Here is a 22,455-nt window from a genome sequence, read left to right on the forward strand (position 1 = left end):
ACATTTTCAGTTGGGGATATATGAGGCCATAATACAATTGTCAGTATTAGATATCTAGAAGATTTATAATTCATTCTGCATACTTGGCAAGGATTTTTGTATTGAATTTTTCCCATGAATAAAGAATGGGTTGAGAAATAGTGACACACCTTTTGAGCCCCAAGTAAGTTTCAACATGGAAGATTTCTAGGTCATTTAGGGAAACTTGCCAAATGCTGAATTCCATGTTGCATGTTGGAAATGGGTTGATGGTGGGCCTTGGCACAATGGATGGATTGCTCCATTGTGACCTGGGTGACCAGGGTCCAAATCTTGTGAACATCCTCTCTATATGTGCAGGGATAAGGCTACATACATCTGTCCCTCCCCAGATCCCGCATTGGTGGGAGCCTCGTGCAATGGGCTGCCCTTTACGTTGGAAATGGCTTGGGCCATCTATTGAGTCCGTTAGGGTAGTTGGTAAAAGGAATCCATTGGATTGGCTTTAAATGAGTTGATTCAGTAGGTGCTGGTTGGGTCACACCCACGTAAGCTATAATTACAAGTATATGCCGTTAAATGGGTCAATGGGTTAAATAGTTGGTTTGTAGCTCAGCCAACATAACTCACCCAAATCCATCTAATTGTCACCCCTAAACTATAGAAATATATATTGCAAAATGCAAAAGAAGTTCAATGATTAAACAGTATGTAAAAGAAAAACGTATAAAAATGATACCAATATTTACAGAGATATTTGTCACTAAAGTCAATTGGAATAAGAGCTGTATAGCAGAAATAAATAGGCAAGATGAAGAGGTGCTATCTGTGGCTACATCTCTAGGTTGTGGGGTAAGTGACTGGCTTATGGTTTACTTGGGTTTGCCTGCCTCTAGGGGGAAATCCTAGGTTAGAGTATCTGGCACCCAGTTTTGGAAAGGTTCGTGTTAAAAGGCTGTTTATGTATGCTTTATGTCAGTATTAGTACTGTAGGAGTACTATTGTAATTTTCTCATTATTTTATGATCGCCCTAATATAAATATGAGAGCTGGCACCATCAGCTCAATCTCTTGGCTCTCAACTCTCTTCTCTCCTCTCTCCTCCCTCTTCTCTCTTATTCTTTCTTCAGCCATGGTATAAGAGCGGATTTATTGGGCTTGAAAGGGAGATCGATCAAGCATTTTTTTTCTCCATCATCAGTTCATTTTTTATTTGGAGAGCCCAGAGAGCAGCATCGGACTGATCTAAGAAGTCTTTTTTTTCTTTTTTTTCCTTTATCTCTTGGTCGTGTACCAAGACAACCCTGTAAGAGGTTCGACTGATGTGAGGTGATCAGCATCTGTTGTTTCCAGTGTGGATCGTGTGATCCTTGTGATATGTCTGTAGGTCGATGATGACCTGTGTGTGCTGTAACAGCAACCTTGTGATGAGATTGTAAGTCTATGATGACCTGTTTGTGCTGTAACAGTAGTAAGATAATATCTGAATATCTGTAGGGCTTCGTTGGGCCCAAAAAAAATTTGGGGTTTCATAGTTTCTTGGTGCAGTTCTTATTATTCCCAGCAGTAGCACATTGTGAGAAGGGGAAGATTGTGTGGACTGTGAAACAATAATAATAATAATAATAATAATAAATCTGTAGTGGTGTTGGACTGTACTGCCCTTTAGTCTTGTAGTTGTTTTTGGAGTGATCTGAAGCAGCTATTAATGAGTATTGAAGACTCTGCCACATCTGGTATTTCCTAAATGCAGAATGAGATGAGTGGGGGTATAGATTTATCCTTCCCTATGGCTGTTATACCTCTGGATGGAGTAAATTATCTAGAATGGTTGAAGGGGATCAGACTGTACATTACTGCAAGAGGAAAACTAAGGTACATAAATGGGAAAATTAAAGAACCCAATTCCGGAAGTGCAGAACATGACAGGTGGAACCAGAAAAACAGCATGATAAAGTCATGGCTCCTAGTGTCTATGCAACCTCAGGTGAGAAGAAATTTTATGTGGGCTGAAACGGCTTATGAGATCTGAGAACAAGCAAAGTCAACATTTTCTGAATTGTGTCACTATGCAAAGATTTACCAATTACAGGCAGAGTCATCTACTTGAAAATAGGGACTATCAATTTGATAGGGCTTCTGAGGCCCGTAGGAGGGACTATCAAGAATGGGAGGAAAAAAATTCTCTTGCCCGGTGCTATATATAGCCTCCTTGGATAATCAGATACAGCGACAATTCGATCAGATCGAATTGTCCAAGGATATCTTGAATAGTCTAAGGACAATGTATGAAGAGTAGAATCGTTCTACTCGTCAGAAGGTCTTGAAACAGTTCATGACTGCACAAATATCCAAGAACCAGCTGGTTCATGACCATTGTCTTAAGATGATGGGATACATCAATGAACTGGAGGCTCTTGGATCTGGGCTAGATCATGTCACCAAGGTTGATGTCATCCTCAACTCTTTGCCTCCTTCCTTCAATCAGTTCATCATGAACTATAACATGAACAAGCTAAATGTTAGCACCCAGGAACTCAACAATATGTTGTAGAGGGCCGAAGAACTGATAAAGAATGATGAGCCCATTGCCATGCTTGTTGAAGGTGGCAAATCAGGCAAGAAGAAGAGGAAGGCAAAAAAGAAGCCTCAGAAGAAAATTAGCAAGCCCAAAAGGCAGAGGAAGGACAAAGCATCAGATGCTTGTCATTTCTGCAAACAGGCCGGCCACTGGAAGATGAACTATCCTCAGTACCTGGAGACTAAGAAATAAGGTAATTTCGAATTCTTTGTCATAGAAACCAATATGTTGGTAACTTTTGCTTCCTGGTGTATTGACTCTGGGGCTTCTACTCATGCAAGTAATACATTGCAGGGGTTCAGGACAAGCAGAAGACTGAGTGACGGAGAGGTGATTCTTTACTTGGGGACTTTTGCAAGTGTTACAGCTACAACCATAGGAACTGTAGAATTGTATTTCAGAGAAGGAACAATTACATTAAAAGATTGTCTTTATGTACCCAATTTGAGAAGAAATTTTATTTATGTTTCAAAACTATGTGCGGATGGATATTCTGTTCTCTTTAGATTACTATCAAAAGAAATAACAAATTCCTCACATACGGAGAACTTGAGACTGGTCTCTATGTTCTCCATCCTTCTCTGGAAACAAATATAACCGAAACTACATCGGATAATAACCCTAAGAAAAGAACCCGTGATACAATTAATCCCACGTGCCTGTGGCATTACCGACTTGGCCACATAAACATAGATCGTATCACAAGGTTGGTAAAGGATGGTCATTTGGATTTTCTAACTATAGAAGATCTTCCAACCTATGAACCTTGCCTTCAGGGTAAGATGACGAAACGGCCATTTAACGGTAAGCCTGAAAGATCAACGGGCACAATTGACCTTATACATACTGATGTATGTGGTCCGATGAATGTTAGGACACGAAACCAGCACGTTTATTTTATAACCTTTACCGATGATTACTCACGGTATGGTTACGTGTACCTAATGAGACATAAGTCTGAATCTTTTGAAAAATTCAAAGAATTCAGACATGAAGTTGAGAAACAATTAGGGAGAGAAATTAAGACCCTTCGATCAGATCGAAGTGGCGAGTATCTCTCTGACGAATTCAATGACTACTTAAAGAACAATGGGATATTATCACAACTAGCCCCTCTTGCTACACCACAGTTAAACGGTGTGTCAAAAAGGAGGAACCGGACTTTATTGGATATGGTTCGATCACTTCTCGTACACTCAGAGCTACCCACATCCTTTTGGGGTTACGCATTAGAGACTGCGATATACGTGTTGAACCGGGTTCCTACCAAATCCGTTCCGAAGACTCCCTATGAGCTTTGGACCGGTAAGAAACCAAGTGTAAGACAATTGAAGATTTGGGGTTGTTCGGCACATGTTAAAAGAACAAGTGCAGACAAATTGGAATCCAAGACCAGTCGTTGCCTATTTATAGGTTACCCAAAAGGCTCTGTAGGGTATTTATTCTATGACCCAGGAGAACAGAAGGTGTTTTGTAGCCGAAATGCTCATTTCTTGGAAGATGATTACATCCTGAACAATCATCGTCAAGAAGTTGTTCTTGATGAGGAGAGCTCAGGGGTAGTGGGAGATGTCCCACAAGCTCCAGTTAATAACCAACCTAAGAGATCTACCCGGAATTCCAAGCCTCCACTTCGTTACGGCTATGACCAAGAAAGTTACTAGGTGGAAGTCACAACCAGTGAGGAGGACCCCGTGACTTATACGGAAGCTATGTTGGACATAGATTCCTTGAAGTGGGTAGACGCCATGAGAGCAAAAATGGACTCAATGGAGACCAATGGAGTCTGGACTCTAGTAGATCCGCACCCTGGGGTAAAAGCAAATGGTTGCAAATGGATCTATAAGAAGAAGAAGGGCCCAGATGGTAAGGTTGAGACCTACAAGGCTCGTTTCTTGTGGCGAAAGGGTACACTCAGAAAGAAGGAATAGATTATGAGAAAACCTTTTCGCCCGTGGCCATGCTTAAATCCATTAGGATCCTATTAGTTGTAGCAGCATACCATGACTACGACATTTGGCAAATGGATGTCAAAACTGCGTTCCTGAATGGAGATCTTACTGAAGACATCAATATGCAGCAACCGCAAGGCTTTATAGCTGTAGGTCAGGAGCACATGGTATGTAACTAAACCGATCCATATATGGACTTAAGCAATGTCAAAACTGCGTTCCTGAATGGAGATCTTACTGAAGACATCAATATGCAGCAACCGCAAGGCTTTATAGCTGTAGGTCAGGAGCACATGGTATGTAACTAAACCGATCCATATATGGACTTAAGCAAGCTTCTAGGAATTGGAACATCCGGTTTGACTCTACCGTCAAACAGTTTGACTTTGAGCAAAATCCGGATGAGCACTGTGTTTACAGGAAAACCAGTGGAGATAAGGCTACGTTCTTGGTTCTGTATGTAGATGACATTCTACTCATTGAGAATGATGTACGAATGTTGACTACGGTGAAAGTGTGGCTTTCACAGCAATTCTCTATGAAAGATCTTGAAGAAGCCTCCTACATACTGGGTCTTCGACTCTATAGAGATAGATCGAAGAGGATAATAGGATTATCCCAACCTGCTTACATTGACAAAATAGTCAAGAGATACAGCATGGAGAACTCCAAGAAAGGAAATGTTCCTTTCAAGCATGGAGTCACTCTCTCCAGGGGTTTGTCTCCCAAGACTTCCGAAGAGACTGAGGGCATGAAAGAGGTTCCCTATGCCTCAGCCATAGGGAGCATCATGTATGCCATGCTATGCACTCATCCTGACATTTCTCAGGCAATGAGTGTAGTAAGCAGGTACCAATCTAACCCAAGGCAGGAGCATTGGACCGCTGTGAAAAACATACTAAAATACTTTTGAAGGACAAAAGAGTTTTGTCTAGTATTCGATGGTAGTTCAGTAAAGATCCAGGGGGTATACTAATGCCGATTTCCAATCAAATCTAGATGATAGAAAGTCTACATCTGGTTATATCTTCACGATAGGATCGTGTGTTGTTTGCTGGAAAAGCAACAAACAGGGGTCCACGGCGAATTCCACAACCGAAGCCGAATACATTACCGCAAGTGAAGCTGTCAAAGAAGCCGTATAGATGACAAAGTTCATTCAGGAATTGAAGTAGTTCCATCCAGCACATCACCCATTCCATGGTTGTGTGACAACACTAGAGCCATTGCTCAGGCTAAGGAGCCACGAGCCCACTCGAAGTCGAAGCACATCGAGAGGAAGTACCACGTACTGCAGAAGATAGTTGGTAGAGGGGACGTCCTGATTCAGAAGGTAGCATCAGCGGAAAATGTAGCAAACCCATTGACTAAGCCACTGATACAGAAAGTGTTTGAGAAACACATAGAAAGCATGGGACTCCGGCTTATACCCGATTGGACCTAAGTGCAAGTGGGAGCTGTTAGATAGTGTATGCCCTTAGCTCTAATCAGAATGATGTACACTATGACATTTAATGTAAATGAATAAAGTACATATTTGATTCATGTTATTATGGCGTGCTTTTGTGTAATAACCTTAAATTGGACACATATGAGACTCATGTTAGTTTAGAATCTTCATAGCCGTTGGACAGATCTAGGGAGATTTATCCTGCCAAGGCTAACACTGATGTGCCGCCAATTTGGTTGGGGTGGCTTGTCTCAACTGTCAGGGTGAAACTTGAGGTACATGCAGTGTGGGTTTTTTTAAACCCTAAACCGGACCAAAATTCTAGTATTGCCCTGGACCTTAGAGATAGATGGGCAAAACTGGAATGTTACACCTGATCCCTAGACTCGATTATGGTACTGCACTGGGTGTCGGATTGGGCTGTCTTTGATATGCCAATCAGTGAGATCCTTAGAGGGGGTCAAAACCTGGATATGTTGGGACAGTCCAAGAATTCATCTGAGTGGGTGATCATAGTGACAGGATCAGCCCCTTTGTCAGACAAAGGTAATGATCGGGAATGCACTCTCTCTGATGGAAACCAAAGCTAGCAGCAACCGATTTCAATCGTTGAATTTTTTTTTGCAAAATATATTTATATAGAGATATACAAATATATATTATGGTTTCAAAATGTTTGCAAAAGGTTTTAATTCTCGGGATCCATGTGAGTAGAGAGTGCAACACTGTTCCTTGCAGCCGAGGGAGAGGTCCTCTCTTGTCGGGCAGTGTTTGATCATTATGGGCTGCGAGGTTAAGTGTAAAACCATTGAGGGTAATACTTGATGGGCTAATCTTGCATCTGCCCATAGTCCTTGGGTTTTTATAAGGTGGCTTGACCCAATGACCATTTAGTGTAAATGTTGGGCCCATTAAGAGCCCATGGTGATGGACTTAGGGGTTCACTGTCTCGTACAGTGAATTTGGCCAAGCCTTGTGACAGAGGCTGGGCTGAACCCTTGTGGCTGATGTGTAGATCAATGTTTGGGTCCCACGCCATAAGAGGTTAAGTGAGCACATAGACTTAATGGGCCTAAAGCCCATTCGAATTGGTTTAATAAGATTAATTAAATAAGGGGGCAGTTCTAGGATTTGGATCAGCTGATAGGATAAGGGGTTATCCCTATCCACTCAAAGAGTCCAGATCCAAATAAAGATTTGGATCAGGAAACTCCTAATTGGATTATGATGGTTGATCTTTATCTATAGATAAGATAAGGTATTATCCTTATCTCTTAAAGAGAGTCCAGATCCAAATATAAGATTTGGATTAGGAAACTCCTAATGGGATTAGGAGAATCTCTCTTTAAGGCTATAAATAGAAGAGCAGGGCGAACCTCCAAATCATCTGACAATCTGCTGAATTACAGAGAGAAGTCAACATACAGTTCGACTGCTTTTTGTTCCTGCTCTTGCCGCCCTCCTAGTTCGATCTCCACCAGTGGGAGTGATCAAGAACGGTTCTTGATATTGCCTTTTGCTAGAAGAGGCAATCTGAAGTCGTGCTCACTAGCCCTCCATCATATTCTTGTTGAAGAATTCGGTTCTTGCTGAAGAACCGTCCTGCTGATTCTGCTTCACCTCGCACCGTGTCATCTTCGGTGGAAATAGTCTTTGGTCTTCTCCTTGGGCGTTAACACCTTCATTAGGGGTTTAGTATTACTCCGTATTAGGTATATCCCTCTACTCCCTTTTGGTTTCAGATCTGGTCCAGTTTGGTTTCAAGATTGATCCTTGAAAATGCAATTTTCTAAAATAGGGAATGCGATTCCCACATGGGAGAGAAATTTTTGAAATTTCGCCCAACCTTCCTGCAAGGTTCGGCCATCCATATGATGGATCTCTCATCCTTTCATTTCTTTCATCACCACAAACAAGTTCAGCCAAGTTCAAGAGTTGTTAAGCATCCAGAAGTTGTACAACCAATGCCATCGGATTCCGTGGGGGTGGATCATACCCAACCAAGTACCGTTGTTCCCATTGATGTATTCGATCCTATTACTATTGATACCTCTGTTGCTAATTACCTAAACCCTCATATTGCTCAAAGGAAGGGAGTTAGGTCTTGCACCACTAAACATCCCATATCCCATTGTGTTTCTTATGAAAACATTTCGCCTTCGTTTCGTGCCTTTCATTCTTCCATTGACAGTGTCCCTATTCCTAAGAATGTGGCAGAATCTCTCTCAACCCCTAAATGGACAGATGCAATGAAAGAGGAAATCAATGCATTACATAAAATGGTACATGAGACTTGATGGATCTTCCTAAAGGAAAGGAACTAGTTGGATGTAAGTGGGTGTTTATAGTAAAACATAAGACTGACGGCATTGTGGAATGGTATAAAGCTCAATTAGTGGTAAAAGGATTTACTCAAGTGTATGGGTTAGATTATGTGGAAACTTTTGCGGCAATTGCTAGGATGAACTCTATTAGAGTCATTTTTCTCCTTCGCTGCTAATTTTGACTGGGATCTTCATCAACTTGATATCAAGAATGCTTTCCTAAATGGTGACCTTGAAGAAGAAGTATACATGGTGCAACCTCCTGGTTTTCAGGCTCAAAGCAATGAACAAAAGTTGTGCAGGTTGAAGAAGTCATTATATGGCCTAAAACAATCACCAAGGGCCTGGTCCAGCAGATTTCATATAGTTGTACAGTAGAGAGGCTATAAACAGTGTCAACTTGACCAAGAGAAGGTAAAATTGCAGCCTTGATAGTATATTTTGATGATATAGTTATCACTAGTGACTAGAAAGATGAAATTCATAAATTAAAAGAGTTCCTAGCTACTCAGTTTGAGGTGAAAGATCTAGGTCCTCTAAGATATTTTCTTGGGATTGAAGTTGCCCGCTCACAAAAGGAGGTCTTCATTTCCTAGAGAAAATATATCCTAGATCTGTTACAAGATACAGGAAAGTTGGGAGTAAAACCTACCGATTCTCCTATTGATCTGTTAGCGTAGGGGTATTTTTGTCTTTATACCTAGATTAATGTTGCTGATCTGTAATGTTGTGTTGGAATCAGTGCTCCTCACTTAAATAAGTGCACATATGTCTTTTCAATTATTTTTAATAATATAAGTACTGTCTGGCCGACTGGGAGAAGGTTAGGTTGACACTTCCAGTTCGAACCAGATTTTCTCCCTTCTCTCTTTCTCTCTTTCTTCCACCTTTCTACTTCTTTCTACATAACCAATCTCAGACAGCTAGAATTCCAAGGCAGGCCGAATCATCACATGGTATCAGAGCCACTTGAATCTGCCTAGATATCTATTCTCTGCGCACCCTATATAGGGTTTCTCTTTTTTTTTTCTACATTCGACTAGAGATAAGGGAAAGGGCTGAAAAGGAGTGATCGCCCTCTTCCCTTAGAGGTTTCTATGCCTCCAGTCAGGTCGTGTGTGGTCGGATGTTGTGGTTTCTAAGGTCGCCCTCCCCTAATCGATGAAGAATAGAGGGCCGATCTGCATGGTGCAGTGGCTGTCTTGTGTGGACTGATTTCCTGCTCGTGGGGTTGTTACTTCAGTGATAAGGTAAGAGATTTCAGTGCATGATATCTGTTATGGATCAAATAGGATGTGTGTTTCAGACCATGTGCTAGGGTTTCAAACAGTAGTGTGCTAGGGTTTATGCTGGTTTTTGTGTATTTTGAAGGAAGAGTTATGATCATAGAGTGGTGAGATTTCAGGTAGTTGTAGGAGTAGGGTTTGTGGTTTAAAGAACACACTTTTCAGCAACAACAAGTGCTGAAATCAGTGTGACAGGTGTGATCTAGTTGTGTGCAGTGTGCAGAATTCAGTGGTAATAGAATTCAGCAAGTGTGCAGAATCGGTGATAACAGAATGGGAGATAACAATGATTGTAAACCTAATGTGATGGTGCCTACAGACTACCTGAATGTTCAGATGACCTCCATTAAACTAAATGTAGAGAATTATGTGCCTTGGGCTAAATCCGTCAAAGTCTTTCTGAGGGCAAAGAAAAAGGTAAAACACATAAGAGAGGAGAAACCCCCCACTGATTCTCACGAGTATGAAAATTGGGAGCAAGAGGATGCTCAAATCATCACATGGTTGTGGAATAGTATGGAACCCAAGATTAGTGTAAACTTCATGTTTCTTGACATTGCCAAAGATGTCTGGGACCATGCGAAGAAATTGTATTCGGGTCAGGACAATACAACCAGAGTGTATCAGTTGTATCAAGAGTACTTTAACCTGCAACAGGGCAATCAGAGTCTTGAGGAGTACTATGCCAACATGAGAAACATACGTAATGAGTTGAATGTCTATCACCCTCTCACTTCTGATGTCAAGATTCAGCAACAACAAAGAGAACAGCTTGATGTGACTAGATTTTTGGTGGGACTAAAGTTTGAATATGAACCAGTACGGGCTCAGATATTAGGAGGATCAGCTCTCCCTTCCTTAGAAGAGGTATTTGCTCGACTCTAGAGGATTTCTATCGGATCTACTGAGAATTCTAATATCTCAGATAGATTTGCCTTTGCTGTATCGAGAGGCCGTGGTGCTAGAGGTGGAGCTAGGGGAGCTTAGTCTGGCCGTGGTTGTGGTAGTGGTTATGTGTACGCCGAAGTGGCAATGGTGGGCCTACTTATAATCGTGGTGGTGGTCGTACTGGGGGCAAAGATTCAGGGGGAGCCCGTGGTAGAGGATGTGGCTCATGCCCGAGGAAGTGCACTCATTGTGGTATGGATGGACATACCATTAACTATTGTTATGATCTACATGGTCCACCCTCAACCTGGGCCAATCATGTCGCGACCAGTGACTCAAATTCCAGCTTTAGACAGGAGAATTATTCATCTGATCAGATACTCCTCATGCACAGATGGTCCCGTGAAGGAGATGGTGAGTGTTCCTCGTGATGAATATGAGAGGTTTATCCAATCACAGCAGAACACGACGACTTTCGCCAACTCAGGTATGGCTTGTTTGGCATCCACACCCAATCCCTGGATCATTGACTCTGGAGCCTCCGATCACATGACTGGAACTCCAGGTGTGTTTTCTTCCTTATCTCATTGCTCAACATCACAAGCTGTCACCCTTGCTAATGGTTCCACATCCTCAATTTGTGGTGTTGGTAATGTTGACCTAGACCCTGTATCCCTCTCCTCAGTTTTGTATGTTCCTAAATTGCCTTTTAATGTTGTGTCTGTTAGTAAACTAACCAAATCACTTAACTGCTCCATTACCTTTTTTCCTTCTATGTGTGTTTTTCAGGATCTCAAGACGGGGATGAAGATTGGTGGAGGGCATGAAGCTGGTGGACTGTATTATCTTGATGGTGGTGGTGGTAGAACTTCAACAGCTCTCCAGTCATCCCTTTCTCCTCTCCAGTGGCACTGTCGATTTGGTCATCCGTCACTAAAAGTCTTGGAAGTCTTTGGTCCCGTCTTTGAGTCAGCTTTCTGTTTTGGATTGTGAGTCGTGTCAGTTTGGGAAACACCATCGTGTTCCCTTTAGTTCTAGGGTTGATAACCGTGTGTCGAGTCCTTTTTTTTTAATTCATTCAGATGTTTGGGGTCCTTATAAAGTGATGTCATATAATGGATACAGATATTTTGTCATTTTTGTAGATGATTTTTCAAGGATGACGTGGCTCTATCTAATGAAAGAAAGAAGTGAATTGTTTACCATTTTTTAGAAATTTTATGCTGAGATTTGTAACCAATTTGGTACCTACATCAAAGTTTTCCATTCTGATAATAGTCGCGAATATTTATCCTCATCATTTCAAGAATAGGGACCAACACGACATTATACATCAGACCTCATGTACCTACACCCCACAGCAAAACGGGGTGGCTGAGAGAAAGAATCACCATCTCCTGGAAACAGCAAGATCCCTCATGCATCACATGCATGTTCCCAAACCCTTTTGGAGTGATGCAGTACTTACCTCTTGCTTTCTGATTAATTGGATGCCCACATTCATCCTTGATGGTCATTCTCCGTTTCATGTCTTGTTTCCCTCTTTGTCTCTGTTTCCTCTTACGCCGAGGGTATTTGGGTGTGTCTGCTTCGTCCATAATCTGGGTCTCGGGAATGACAAGTTTGATGCCCGTTCTCTCAAGTGCATCTTCCTTGGCTATTCTTGGACCTAGAAAGGGTATAGGTGTTACCATCCTGGTTCTCGACGATCCTTTGTGTGTGCTGATGTCACCTTCTTTGAGTCCACTCCGTTCTTTTTGGGGTCCGGTGATGCTTCTTCCTCCTCATCACCTCCTCCTCTTCCACTTCCCGTTGCCGACCCTCTTCCCCTTGTTCCAGCCGTGACCAAACCCTTGCCTCCGGTGCCACCACCTGTTGAACGCCCACCTATCCGTCATGTGTATACACATCGCCCACGCGTACCAGCTACTACTCCTCCGGCTACATCTTCGTCGACAAATCCGGCACCAGACCCGCACTCAGCATCTGAACTTGATCTTCCCATTGCTTTGCGGAAAGGTAAACGCACTTGCACCCTTCATCCTATTTCTAATTATGTTTCACTTACTCACCTTTCCGTTTCCCATCGCCAGTTTGTCACCTTGTTATCATCAGTTGTTGTCCCTAAGGATGTCCAGGAAGCCCTTGCCTCTCTAGGGTGGTGTCGAGCCATGGAAGAAGAACTCTCTATGCTTCATCATAATCATACTTAGGACTTCACTGCTCTTCCTCCTAGGAAGCAAGTTGTTGGTTGTAAATGGGTTTATACGGTTAAGTATCTGCCTGATGGTAGTGTTGAACGCCTGAAAGCGCGATTGGTTGCAAAAGGGTACAGTCAAACCTATGGTATTGACTACACAGAGACCTTCTCATCGGTTGCTAAGATAGGGTCAGTTCGTGTTGTGATCTCTCTTGCAGCCATGTATGAGTAGCCGCTATATCAACTTGATATCAAGAATGCCTTTTTGCATGGTGACTTACTCGATGAGGTCTACATGGAGCAACCTCCAGAGTTTGTTGCTTAGGGGGAGGATGGTAAGGTGTGCAGACTATGGAAGGCTATATATGGGCTTAAACAGTCTCCTCAAGCATGGTTTGGTAGGTTTAGTGAGGTGGTAAAGAAGTTTGGTATGAAAAGTGCAAAGTTGATCATTCTGTATTTAGTCATGATTCTCCGGGAGGAAAAATATTGTTGGTGGTGTATGTAGATGATATTGTTATTACTGGGAATGATAACATTGGTATTGACAGGCTAAAGACTTATCTGCATGATCATTTTCAGACAAAGGATCTTGGTAAGCTAAAATATTTCTTGGGGATAGAGGTAGCAAGATTCAAGTATGGTATTAACCTGTGCCAGAGGAAATATGTGCTTGATTTGCTGGAAGAAACAGGCTTGTTGGGTGCTAAACCAACTGAAACACCCATGGACACAAATACCAGGCTGAGCAGTGATATGGGTGAAGTGTTTGAAGACACTGGCAGATACCGACGACTTGTGGGTAAACTGAACTACCTAACCATTACTAGACCAGACATCTCATTTGCGATTAGTGTGGTAAGCCAGTTCTTGCAAAAACCTCGGATTCCTCATTGGAATACAGTTCCGAGAATTGTGAGATATTTAAAAGGGGCTCCGGGTCGCGATCTGATATACAAGAGTGGCGGAAAACTTGAAATAGAAGGGTATTCTGATGCTGACTGGGCCGGTTCTATGTCTGATCGGCAGTCTACTACAGGCTATTGCACTTTCCTGAGAGGTAACCTAGTGACATGGAAAAGTAAGAAGCAGACGGTTGTGGCAAGAAGTAGTGCAGAAGCAGAATATAGGGCTATGGCGCACACCGCTTGTGAATTAGTGTGGCTAAGGAACCTTCTACAAGAAGTAGGGTACAACATCAACACTCCAATGAAGCTCTATTGTGATAATCAGGCTGCAGTTCATATTTCCTCTAATCCGGTGTTTCATGAAAGAACCAAGCACATTGAAGTTGGCGGCCACTTTATGAGGGAGAAGGTGCTGAATGGAGAGCTAGACACTACACATGTTAATACCGGAAACCAGTGGGCTGACTTATTTACAAAAGGCTTGAGTCGGGGAAGAGTGGACTACATATGTAACAAGCTGGGAGTATATGATATATACTCACCAGCTTGAGGGGGAGTGTTAGCGTAGGGGTATTTCTGTCTTTATACCTAGATTAATGTTGTTGATCTGTAATGTTGTGTTGGAATCAATGCTCCTCACTTAAATAAGGGCACATATGTCTTTTCAATTATTTTTAATAATATAAGTATTGTCTAGCCGACTGGGAGAAGGTTAGGTTGACACTTCTAGTTCGAACCAGATTTTCTCCCTTCTCTCTTTCTCTCTTTCTTCCACCTTTCTACTTCTTTCTACATAACCGATCTTAGACAGATAGAATTCCAAGGCAAGCCGAATCATCACATGATCCAAACCACAAATTAGGTGATTGTTAGGGTGAGGTTGTCAAGGATGTGAAGCAGTTTCAAAGGCTTATAGGAAGATTGTTATATTTGTTTATGACCCGACCAAACATTGCTTAGGTTGTGGGTGTTTTAAGTCAAATCATTCATGCCCCTAAGACCACCCATATTGAAACAGCTGAAAGAGTTCTCAGATATCTTAAAAAATTTCCAAGTGCTGGTTTGTTGTTTGAAAGGCATAGACATTTGAAGGTTGAGGTATATATGGATGCTGACTTGGCTGAATCGCTAAATGACAAGAAATCTACTAATGGCTATTGTACCTTTGTGGGGGTAATCTAGTCACATGGAAGAGTAAAAAATAAAATGTGGTGGCTCGGTCTAGTGTTGAAGCAGAATATAGGGCAATGCCTCATGGAGTGGTTGAAAAATTTGTTGAGTGAGCTAAGATTTATTGTTGATGAACCTATGACTTTATATTGTTATAATAAAGCTACTATTAGTATTGCTACCAACCCATTTCTAGATGATAGAACCAAACACATAGAAGTTGACAAACATTTTATCAGGGAAAAGGTTGTCAAAGGGGAAGTGTGTACACCCTATATCTGATCTGAAAAGCAACTTGCAGATATATTCACAAAGGGGTTACATCACTTGCGGCATAATGACTTATGTGACAAGTTGGGCATGATTGGCATCTATGTCCCAACTTAGGGGGAGTGTAAAAAGGCTGTTTATGTAATGATTTATGTCAGTATTAGTACTATAGGGGTACTATTGTAATTTTCTGATTATTTTATGATCGCCCTAATATAAATATGAGATTTGGCGGCTTTGGCTCTCAACTCTCTTCTCTCCTCCCTCTTCTCTCTTCAGTCGCTCTCTTCTCTGTTTAATAGTTCACAAAGAGGTTAGCAAGTTGGAAGAGAAATTACATCTCACTAGGGGGTAGAATCACTCTAATCAAGTCTACTTTGGCCAACTTATCGATATATTTCTTGTTTACTTTCAAGCTTTCTATTAAGGTTGCAAGTAAAATTCGAAATCTTATGAGGGATTTTCTTTGAGAACTGGGAAATTCAAAAAGTGATCATCTAGTGAAGTGGGAAGTTGTCACTAGAAAGTGAAGGGGTTTAGGCATTGGTAATATTAGATTAAGAAACTTAACCTTGTTAGGGAAGTGATCATGGAGGTTTCCTTTAGAGCAGGATAGCTTGTGGCATCAGGTGGTAATAAGCATTCACGGTATGGCAGCAAATGGATGGGATGCTTGTATCAAACCTAGGGCTTCTCACTTATCCCCCTAAAAAGCAATTATTGGAGTCCTACCTTCTTTTCAACCTTTCATATGGTATGACACTTGCTCAGGTAACAAAATTTTGGGAGGACACTTGGGTTGGGAATACTCCTCTTAAGGACACATTCCCGCTTATGTATTTTCTTTCTTTAAATAAATTGAAGGTTATCTCCTCTGTTCGTGTGAATGAAGCTTCTTGGGACTTGGAACTAATGAGAGGGTTGAGGGACTCAAAGGTGGCCTTACAAATGAGTTGTTCTCTCTAATGAGTGTTGTTTTTCTAGATCAGTTTTGCCCAGATAATAGAGTATGGTCCGAGTCCTCCTTAGGGGTCTTTTCTTGCTCTTCGTTTTTCAATGCTTTACTTCACCTTGATGTTGTGCCTACCCCTTTCCCTACTAAACAAGTATGGGGTACTCCTGTTCCACCAAAGGTTAGGGATTTCTGTTGGAAAGTGGTTCTCCAAAAGGTTAATACTTTGGACGTACTTCAAAGAAAAAGCAAAGATTTGTGTCTCTCCCCACAAGTTTGTTGTCTTTTCCTGAGGAGTGGTGAGCAAGGTTCAAAATTTCGATACGCCTCCGTGTATCGGCAAAGGCATACTAGAACTTAGAAACACATGGAAACTCTTTTTCTTTAGTTTTTTTAAATTTAGTTTTTGGGGAGTTAAAAACATGTTTTTTTATTGAAAAAGAGTGGGGTCCCGAAACACTTGGAAACAGGTGTATTGGGACCCAAAAGATACGATACGATACACCCAATACAGGGCATATCATATCAAAATTTTGAACCTTGGTGGTGAGACAGTGGCTCATTTACTTATTTCTCGTCCTTATACTTCTTATATTTGGGATTGGTTCCCCTCTCTCTTTGGTTGTAGATGGACTCCTTTGTGTGTGCAAAACCTTTTCAACTCTAGTTTCTTCCAATTACCAAAGAAAAGAGGTAGGGTGATGTGACAAACAACAAGAGCAGTTGTCATCTGGTCGCTGTGGGAGGAGAGAAATAATAGGATCTTCCAAGGACAAGAAAGATCCAAGGAAGCACTTATTGAGAGCATCACCACCAAAATCATACATTGGATGAAAGCTTTGGAGCATTTTAAAGACTTTTCTTTTATCGATTTCACTAGAGGATGGAGTGCCATAGCTGGTTCCTCATCCTTCTCTCCTTCAGTACAAGAAAGTTGGACCCAACCACCTTGCTCTAGAGTGAAATTGAATTTTGACAGAAGCTCTCTAGGTAACCTAGGCCCCTCAAGTATAGGGGGTGTTTTTAGAGATGAGGAGGGTAGAGTGCTAGCCCTTTACTCAAGCCCTGTAGGGGTGGGAAGACTCCTTAAGGGCAGAAGTTTTTGCTTTACTCCAAGGTCTCAAACTGGCAAAGCAATGGGGAATGCAACAACTAGAAGTGGAGGGAGACTTCAAACTGGTAATAGGCTGGTTGCAAGCAAGAAGCTTGGGTGCATGGTTCTTTAGACAACAGCTAAGAGAAATCTCAAGCTTAGCAAGGTAGATTGGAGTGATATTTAATTGGGCAAGAAGACCAGCAAATGGAATGGCTTATGCTTTAGCTAAGCAAGGAGTCAATAGGCAGGAATTGTTTTGGGCTTGTTTGTGAGACTGATTTTGTCAAAGAGTTCTCCATCCGGCCTTTGGATGGTGACAGTTGTAACCTTTATCCATTATTATTAATGAAATTTACTGTTTCCCATAAAAAATTACGGAGATATTTCTCATTGTAAACCTGATATAACTGTTTAAAACAAAATTTATGACACTGAGGTAAGAAAACATATGCTGAAAGACAAAGTATATTGGTATCTCAAACGATGGATACCTCCTAAGTAGAAAATGAGACTTGAGAGAATAATACAAACTATATATATTAAATCTCAAAAGATCCATTTATTATGCAGATTATACCTGAACAAAATGGTTCTATCAATCGTTCAAAAACCTCATCACCAAGATTACGACGAACAAACTCTTCAACTGATTCCTCATGACCCTGTCACCTTTGTCAAAAAGTAAAATAAGAACCGATCCAGGAATGTAGTTAATATAGGTATACATATACATATATTTCTTCACATGTGCAAATGTACTAGCAAAGATATTCTAATGCAATTGCAGAAAAGAGTTAAGAGGACAAACTGGTGGTGGAGGCCGAATGCCAATTGCACCAATTCCAGCCCTCAGTTTCCCAGGAAAGCTCATCAAATCAAAGAGAGGTAGATCAGTAAGCTTTGAAGGCACAGGCCTCAACTTTCCATCCCACAATACAAAACGTGGTGCATTCGGGTCCCCTAGAACAAGATCATTCTTCAAACCACTATCCACCTGTAATGAGAAAGAAGCTACTACACTTTATATAATCAAGGAAGAAGAATAGGAGAAATAAACTACAGAGATTTTTTATAATTACATGGTTATTACTTATTCCTCAAATTGATAAATAATTAAATATTTATTAGAAGGGCATAACTCATTCAAAAGAAGAAGGATATAGAATTATGGTGTAATAAATTGCAGATAAGGTCTACAGCCTATCACTATTCATCGAATAGGTAATTCACACACAAATAAATGTTTGAAATAAGAACAAATTTGAACATTAGGTCATGCTCCTAGCGTCAACAATACCAATATCAAGCGCACATAAGTCCAGGACTGGATGACTGGGAATAGGAAAAGAGCATCTGCACAAGAATGTCTGGACTAAGAACAGAACTGAACATGTTTGCAAACTCATTCAGTAAATTGGGGAATATTTAACTTTCTTTTTTTATCATTTTCCTTATTTCCCTGTATAAAGAATGCCTTTAGGCCCTTTACCATTTTGGTCACTTCAGTAATTGTCCTAACTAACCTCTGTTGGTTTGATGTTTTTTATTTCAAATATTCCTCCTAAACTATAAAGACAAGCTCACAAGGCGTATAGATTACTCCTTTAGCACATTTAGCATACTCAAGTCATGTGTGCATCAATGAGACTAATGAGACTGTTTGAGCAGTAGTCCACCTACTGGTAGTCTGTAGCTAAAAATGATGTTGATCTTGTGCTACTACACATAGCACTCTCATGTGTAAGACCGGCAGGAAATATGGAATGATCCCAATTGCTTTTAATAGTATCCTTTGCATTCTCAGTGTTGCTCACTCTTTTTTCTCCATTTTATGCTGGCTTTCTTAACCTATGTATTATTTGTATGTTTTCTATAAAATCCAACTTTAAGCTTAGGATCACTTATGGCACAACAAGTGGCTTTGACTTTGCACCATTGCAATGTCCCCTATCATCACCATCATCCAATAACTATATGGGATCGGCTACATTAATCCTGTCTCGCCATTTCCGTTCGGTTTAAAGCCATATCCATCGTTAAATTGCATGTCCCCCATATAGTGTGAATATAGGGAAGCACAATCTACATCTAGTGAGACTACCATAACAGAAATGCGTATATACGTCTCATAAAAGGTAACGAACAAATGTACACGGCAAAATTGAACCCAAATATGCAAAGGTGAATGTGTTCAGCCTTTACAAGCAAAATCAGGGTTCTCGTCTTCTTCTTCTTACCTCTTTTCAACTGTTGGAGATTGACAGGTAATCCAACTACAGCAAGGTGTTAATCGTAAAGAGCCAAAAATATAACTGAGAGTTTGAAACTTAACAGATTCAAAAATGCCGACCCCCTTAAGCAGAAATGTGTTTTGTATTAATATAGTTGTACATTGATCACGGAATTAAGCTTCAAATCAGCAAAACCAAAGAATGTAAAGCACGAATGGGGAGAAAGAAGTAAAAACCCTAGTTTTAATACGCACCACCATGGTTAGAATAGGATCGGACGGCTGGAAACTGTTGGGACCTTCTTCCCAGAGATATCCATCCCTCTCCATCGTCGTGATGTTTCCTCCAACGCGATCTCTCGCTTCTGTCACCAGAACCTTCCCTGCAATTTCTCCGTGTTTCGTCTCAAGAGCTTGCGCGATGCAGAGACCGCTAATTCCAGCACCAACGATGACACAGTCGACGGAATAACCGTTCGAATTGTCTTCATCGACATTCGACGGTGAAACGGTGGATTCCTTGGCGATGGAGCACCGTATTCTCGAGACACTGTAATCCGCCACATGGTGTTTGGAAGGTTTGTGCGTGAGAGGAAACAAAGAAATGCTTGGCCTTGGCCGGGGATTGAGTAAGGTTGGCGCTCTACCTCTACCTCTACAGGAATTCTGACGAGAATGTGTGGTAATAAAATTATAGCAGCTTGTGAAAGGATGAATGTCAGTGAGGGTGCCCATGGCGAGAGCCGGGAGGGGAGCTTCAGAGGCAGAACAACAAACAACTCGTTATCCTTCTAGCGAGTCAGCTCTTCTCTGGAGTTGGAAATTGGAACTTTGAGAAGCCTTCTTTTTAAGGGGGTCTACCAGGTGTCAGACAGACGGTTATTGGACTCGAATCTTAGAATCCACTGAGAACAATACACGTCAAGTCGAGAAATATCGACCTGGATAATCTTCATGTTTCAGATTTTCACTGTGCATTATTAGGGTGATCATTAATTCATTACTAGGCCATTAATATGAACTATTTTCAATTTTCAATTTTTAATCATTTATATTAAAATTTTAGGTTAGATTTTTTATTTGATTTTTTGATAGATTTTTATTTGATTTAAGAGATTTACCATATTTTATCTAGCATTCGACCCTATTACGGGGAGTCATATGTGAGTCTAGATCTCCTATCTACAAGAATTCTGCCCACATTTATCATAGCCACACATAGAGAACATTTCATACGTTTACATGTTATTATATAAGGGGAGATGTTCTCAATTCATGAGGGTAGTGTATTGTGGGTAGGCATGGGCAGAGTTCTTGTGGTCAGGAGATCCGGAGTCGTTCCATGTATGTATCATTTTGGTTTTTACATTTTTTGTTTATTACAGTAATATTATTTTATTTGAGTTTCACTATTTATTTAACAATAATATTTATATTTGAATTGAGAAATTGAATTACAAAGATTTAGCTAGTGAATGGTCCCATACTAAAGTATGGGAAAATTCACTCAAGTTTGATTTCCAACATTTGTATTAATTGTTTAGTCATTTTTATTTAATTTTTTATTGTTTTCATTCATAATTCATTTATTAATTTTTAATCATTTTAAGCTAATTCATTATTTTATAAATTTTTAATAGCTTAAGCATATTTACAAATTTTTAATCTATTTTAGTAACTAATTAATCTTTTTTGTTATTTAATAATATTATTAACTTTTTTAGTAATCAATGAAATATTTATTTAAGATTATTCGTTTAAAATACTGATTTAATTAATTATTTAAAGAATACTATTATTATTAGTAGTAGTAGTAGTAGTAGTGGTTATTATTGTAAAGCAAATTGATTTCCAATCGAGTATAATTATTATTTCTTGAATTTGTTAATTAATATTTTTTTATTCATTAATGATTATTATTAATATTATTAATTACTATTTATAAATATTGATTATTAATTAATGTGTACGAAAGATGTAGTGGGACCCGGTATTCTCAATCGAAATGTTGTCTTCTCAGGCAAATGGTTCATGCAAAACTCGACCACCAGTGGCATCATCAACAACGATGGTATGACCTTCTTGGCCACCAGAGGCCACCCATAAATGATTGCCGGTGGTCGGCGATCTCATCTAACCTTAAAGAAGAGACAGTGGTCGCTTGTATTTAAAAAAAAAAAACACTCGTATCTGGCTTCATATACACTGGTCATATGAACTTCCCAGCCACCGACGACCACCCATAAGTGATGCTCGTGGCCGATGATCTCATCTAACGTTAAAGAACAACCAATATTCATTTGTATTAAAAAAAAGGCTCGAATTCTACCTTCATCTCAGGCATGGATTTGCAATAACAGTAAATAGGGCCGCCATATTCTACCTTCATATGACCCTCCCGACCACAATAGCAATCGTTGGTCGCTAATAGTAAAAACAAAAACGTATGGTTTTCTTCTAAGAGGACCTCTATCTTCCCAAGTAACATTTTGGGCTAAATTTTAATAGACCATGTAGGATGATTTGACCCGACCCCTTGAGACAATGACACGTGGACTTGACTCAGCACGAGCAACAGTTCAGCACCACAGCCTGATGCGACTAAGTAACGAGCCTATAGGACAACTCGCTACATCATAGCTCGCTACAACGCGAGCTTGAGGTCCCCCGAGCTACTGAAAGGGAATACTCCAAGACTATCCCAACTCGCGAGCTAGGGTAACCAGCTCGCTCCAACACTTAGGCAAAAAGACTGCCCCAAAGACAATATCGATGAGGGTCACCTCGAAATACCCCTGCGAGCTCGCTACAAAGTAGCTCACGACAAGATAGCTTGCTGCGCGACAGGGTAGCTTGCAACTAAGCAATGCGATGCTCTCAGGAAGCTACTATCTGACAAGACCGTAGCCGACAGACTGCGCCACATCTCCTGACTGACGGTATAGTCCCTGCCCATTCGACAGACTGTACCCACGTCTCTCGACAGATGGTGGCGTGCCTGTCCTCCCGGGATGTGTCACCCATCCAATTGGGTAGTACCCTGCAACGTCACCTGCGCAGCCCTGGCAGGTAACGGCTACGACAGAAGCCCAGTGGCGGTTACGCCCCATTTGACAAGAACGCCCCTATAAAAGCCCCTTAGCCGAAGGGGAGAGGGATCTCTAATCGA

General features: G+C 40.9%; 1 protein-coding gene across 1 annotated transcript in view; it reads right to left on the reverse strand.

Moving 5' to 3' along the window:
* LOC104585578 (Flavin containing amine oxidoreductase family) overlaps positions 1–20,113 on the reverse strand; it is a 41,777-nt gene extending 21,664 nt beyond the window's left edge. The window contains exons 1-3 of the mRNA XM_010242506.2: positions 19,542–20,113; positions 17,865–18,050; positions 17,634–17,718 (exon numbers count right to left, since the gene is read on the reverse strand). Of these exons, the coding sequence (XP_010240808.1) occupies positions 17,634–17,718; positions 17,865–18,050; positions 19,542–20,021 (751 nt within the window). The 5' untranslated portion in view covers positions 20,022–20,113. The remainder of the gene's footprint in view (positions 1–17,633; positions 17,719–17,864; positions 18,051–19,541) is intronic.
* Between the last annotated feature and the right edge of the window lie 2,342 nt (positions 20,114–22,455).

This window comes from Nelumbo nucifera, chromosome 4, assembly GCF_055504915.1.
Source record: "Nelumbo nucifera cultivar China Antique chromosome 4, China Antique-T2T, whole genome shotgun sequence".
NCBI lineage: Eukaryota > Viridiplantae > Streptophyta > Magnoliopsida > Proteales > Nelumbonaceae > Nelumbo > Nelumbo nucifera.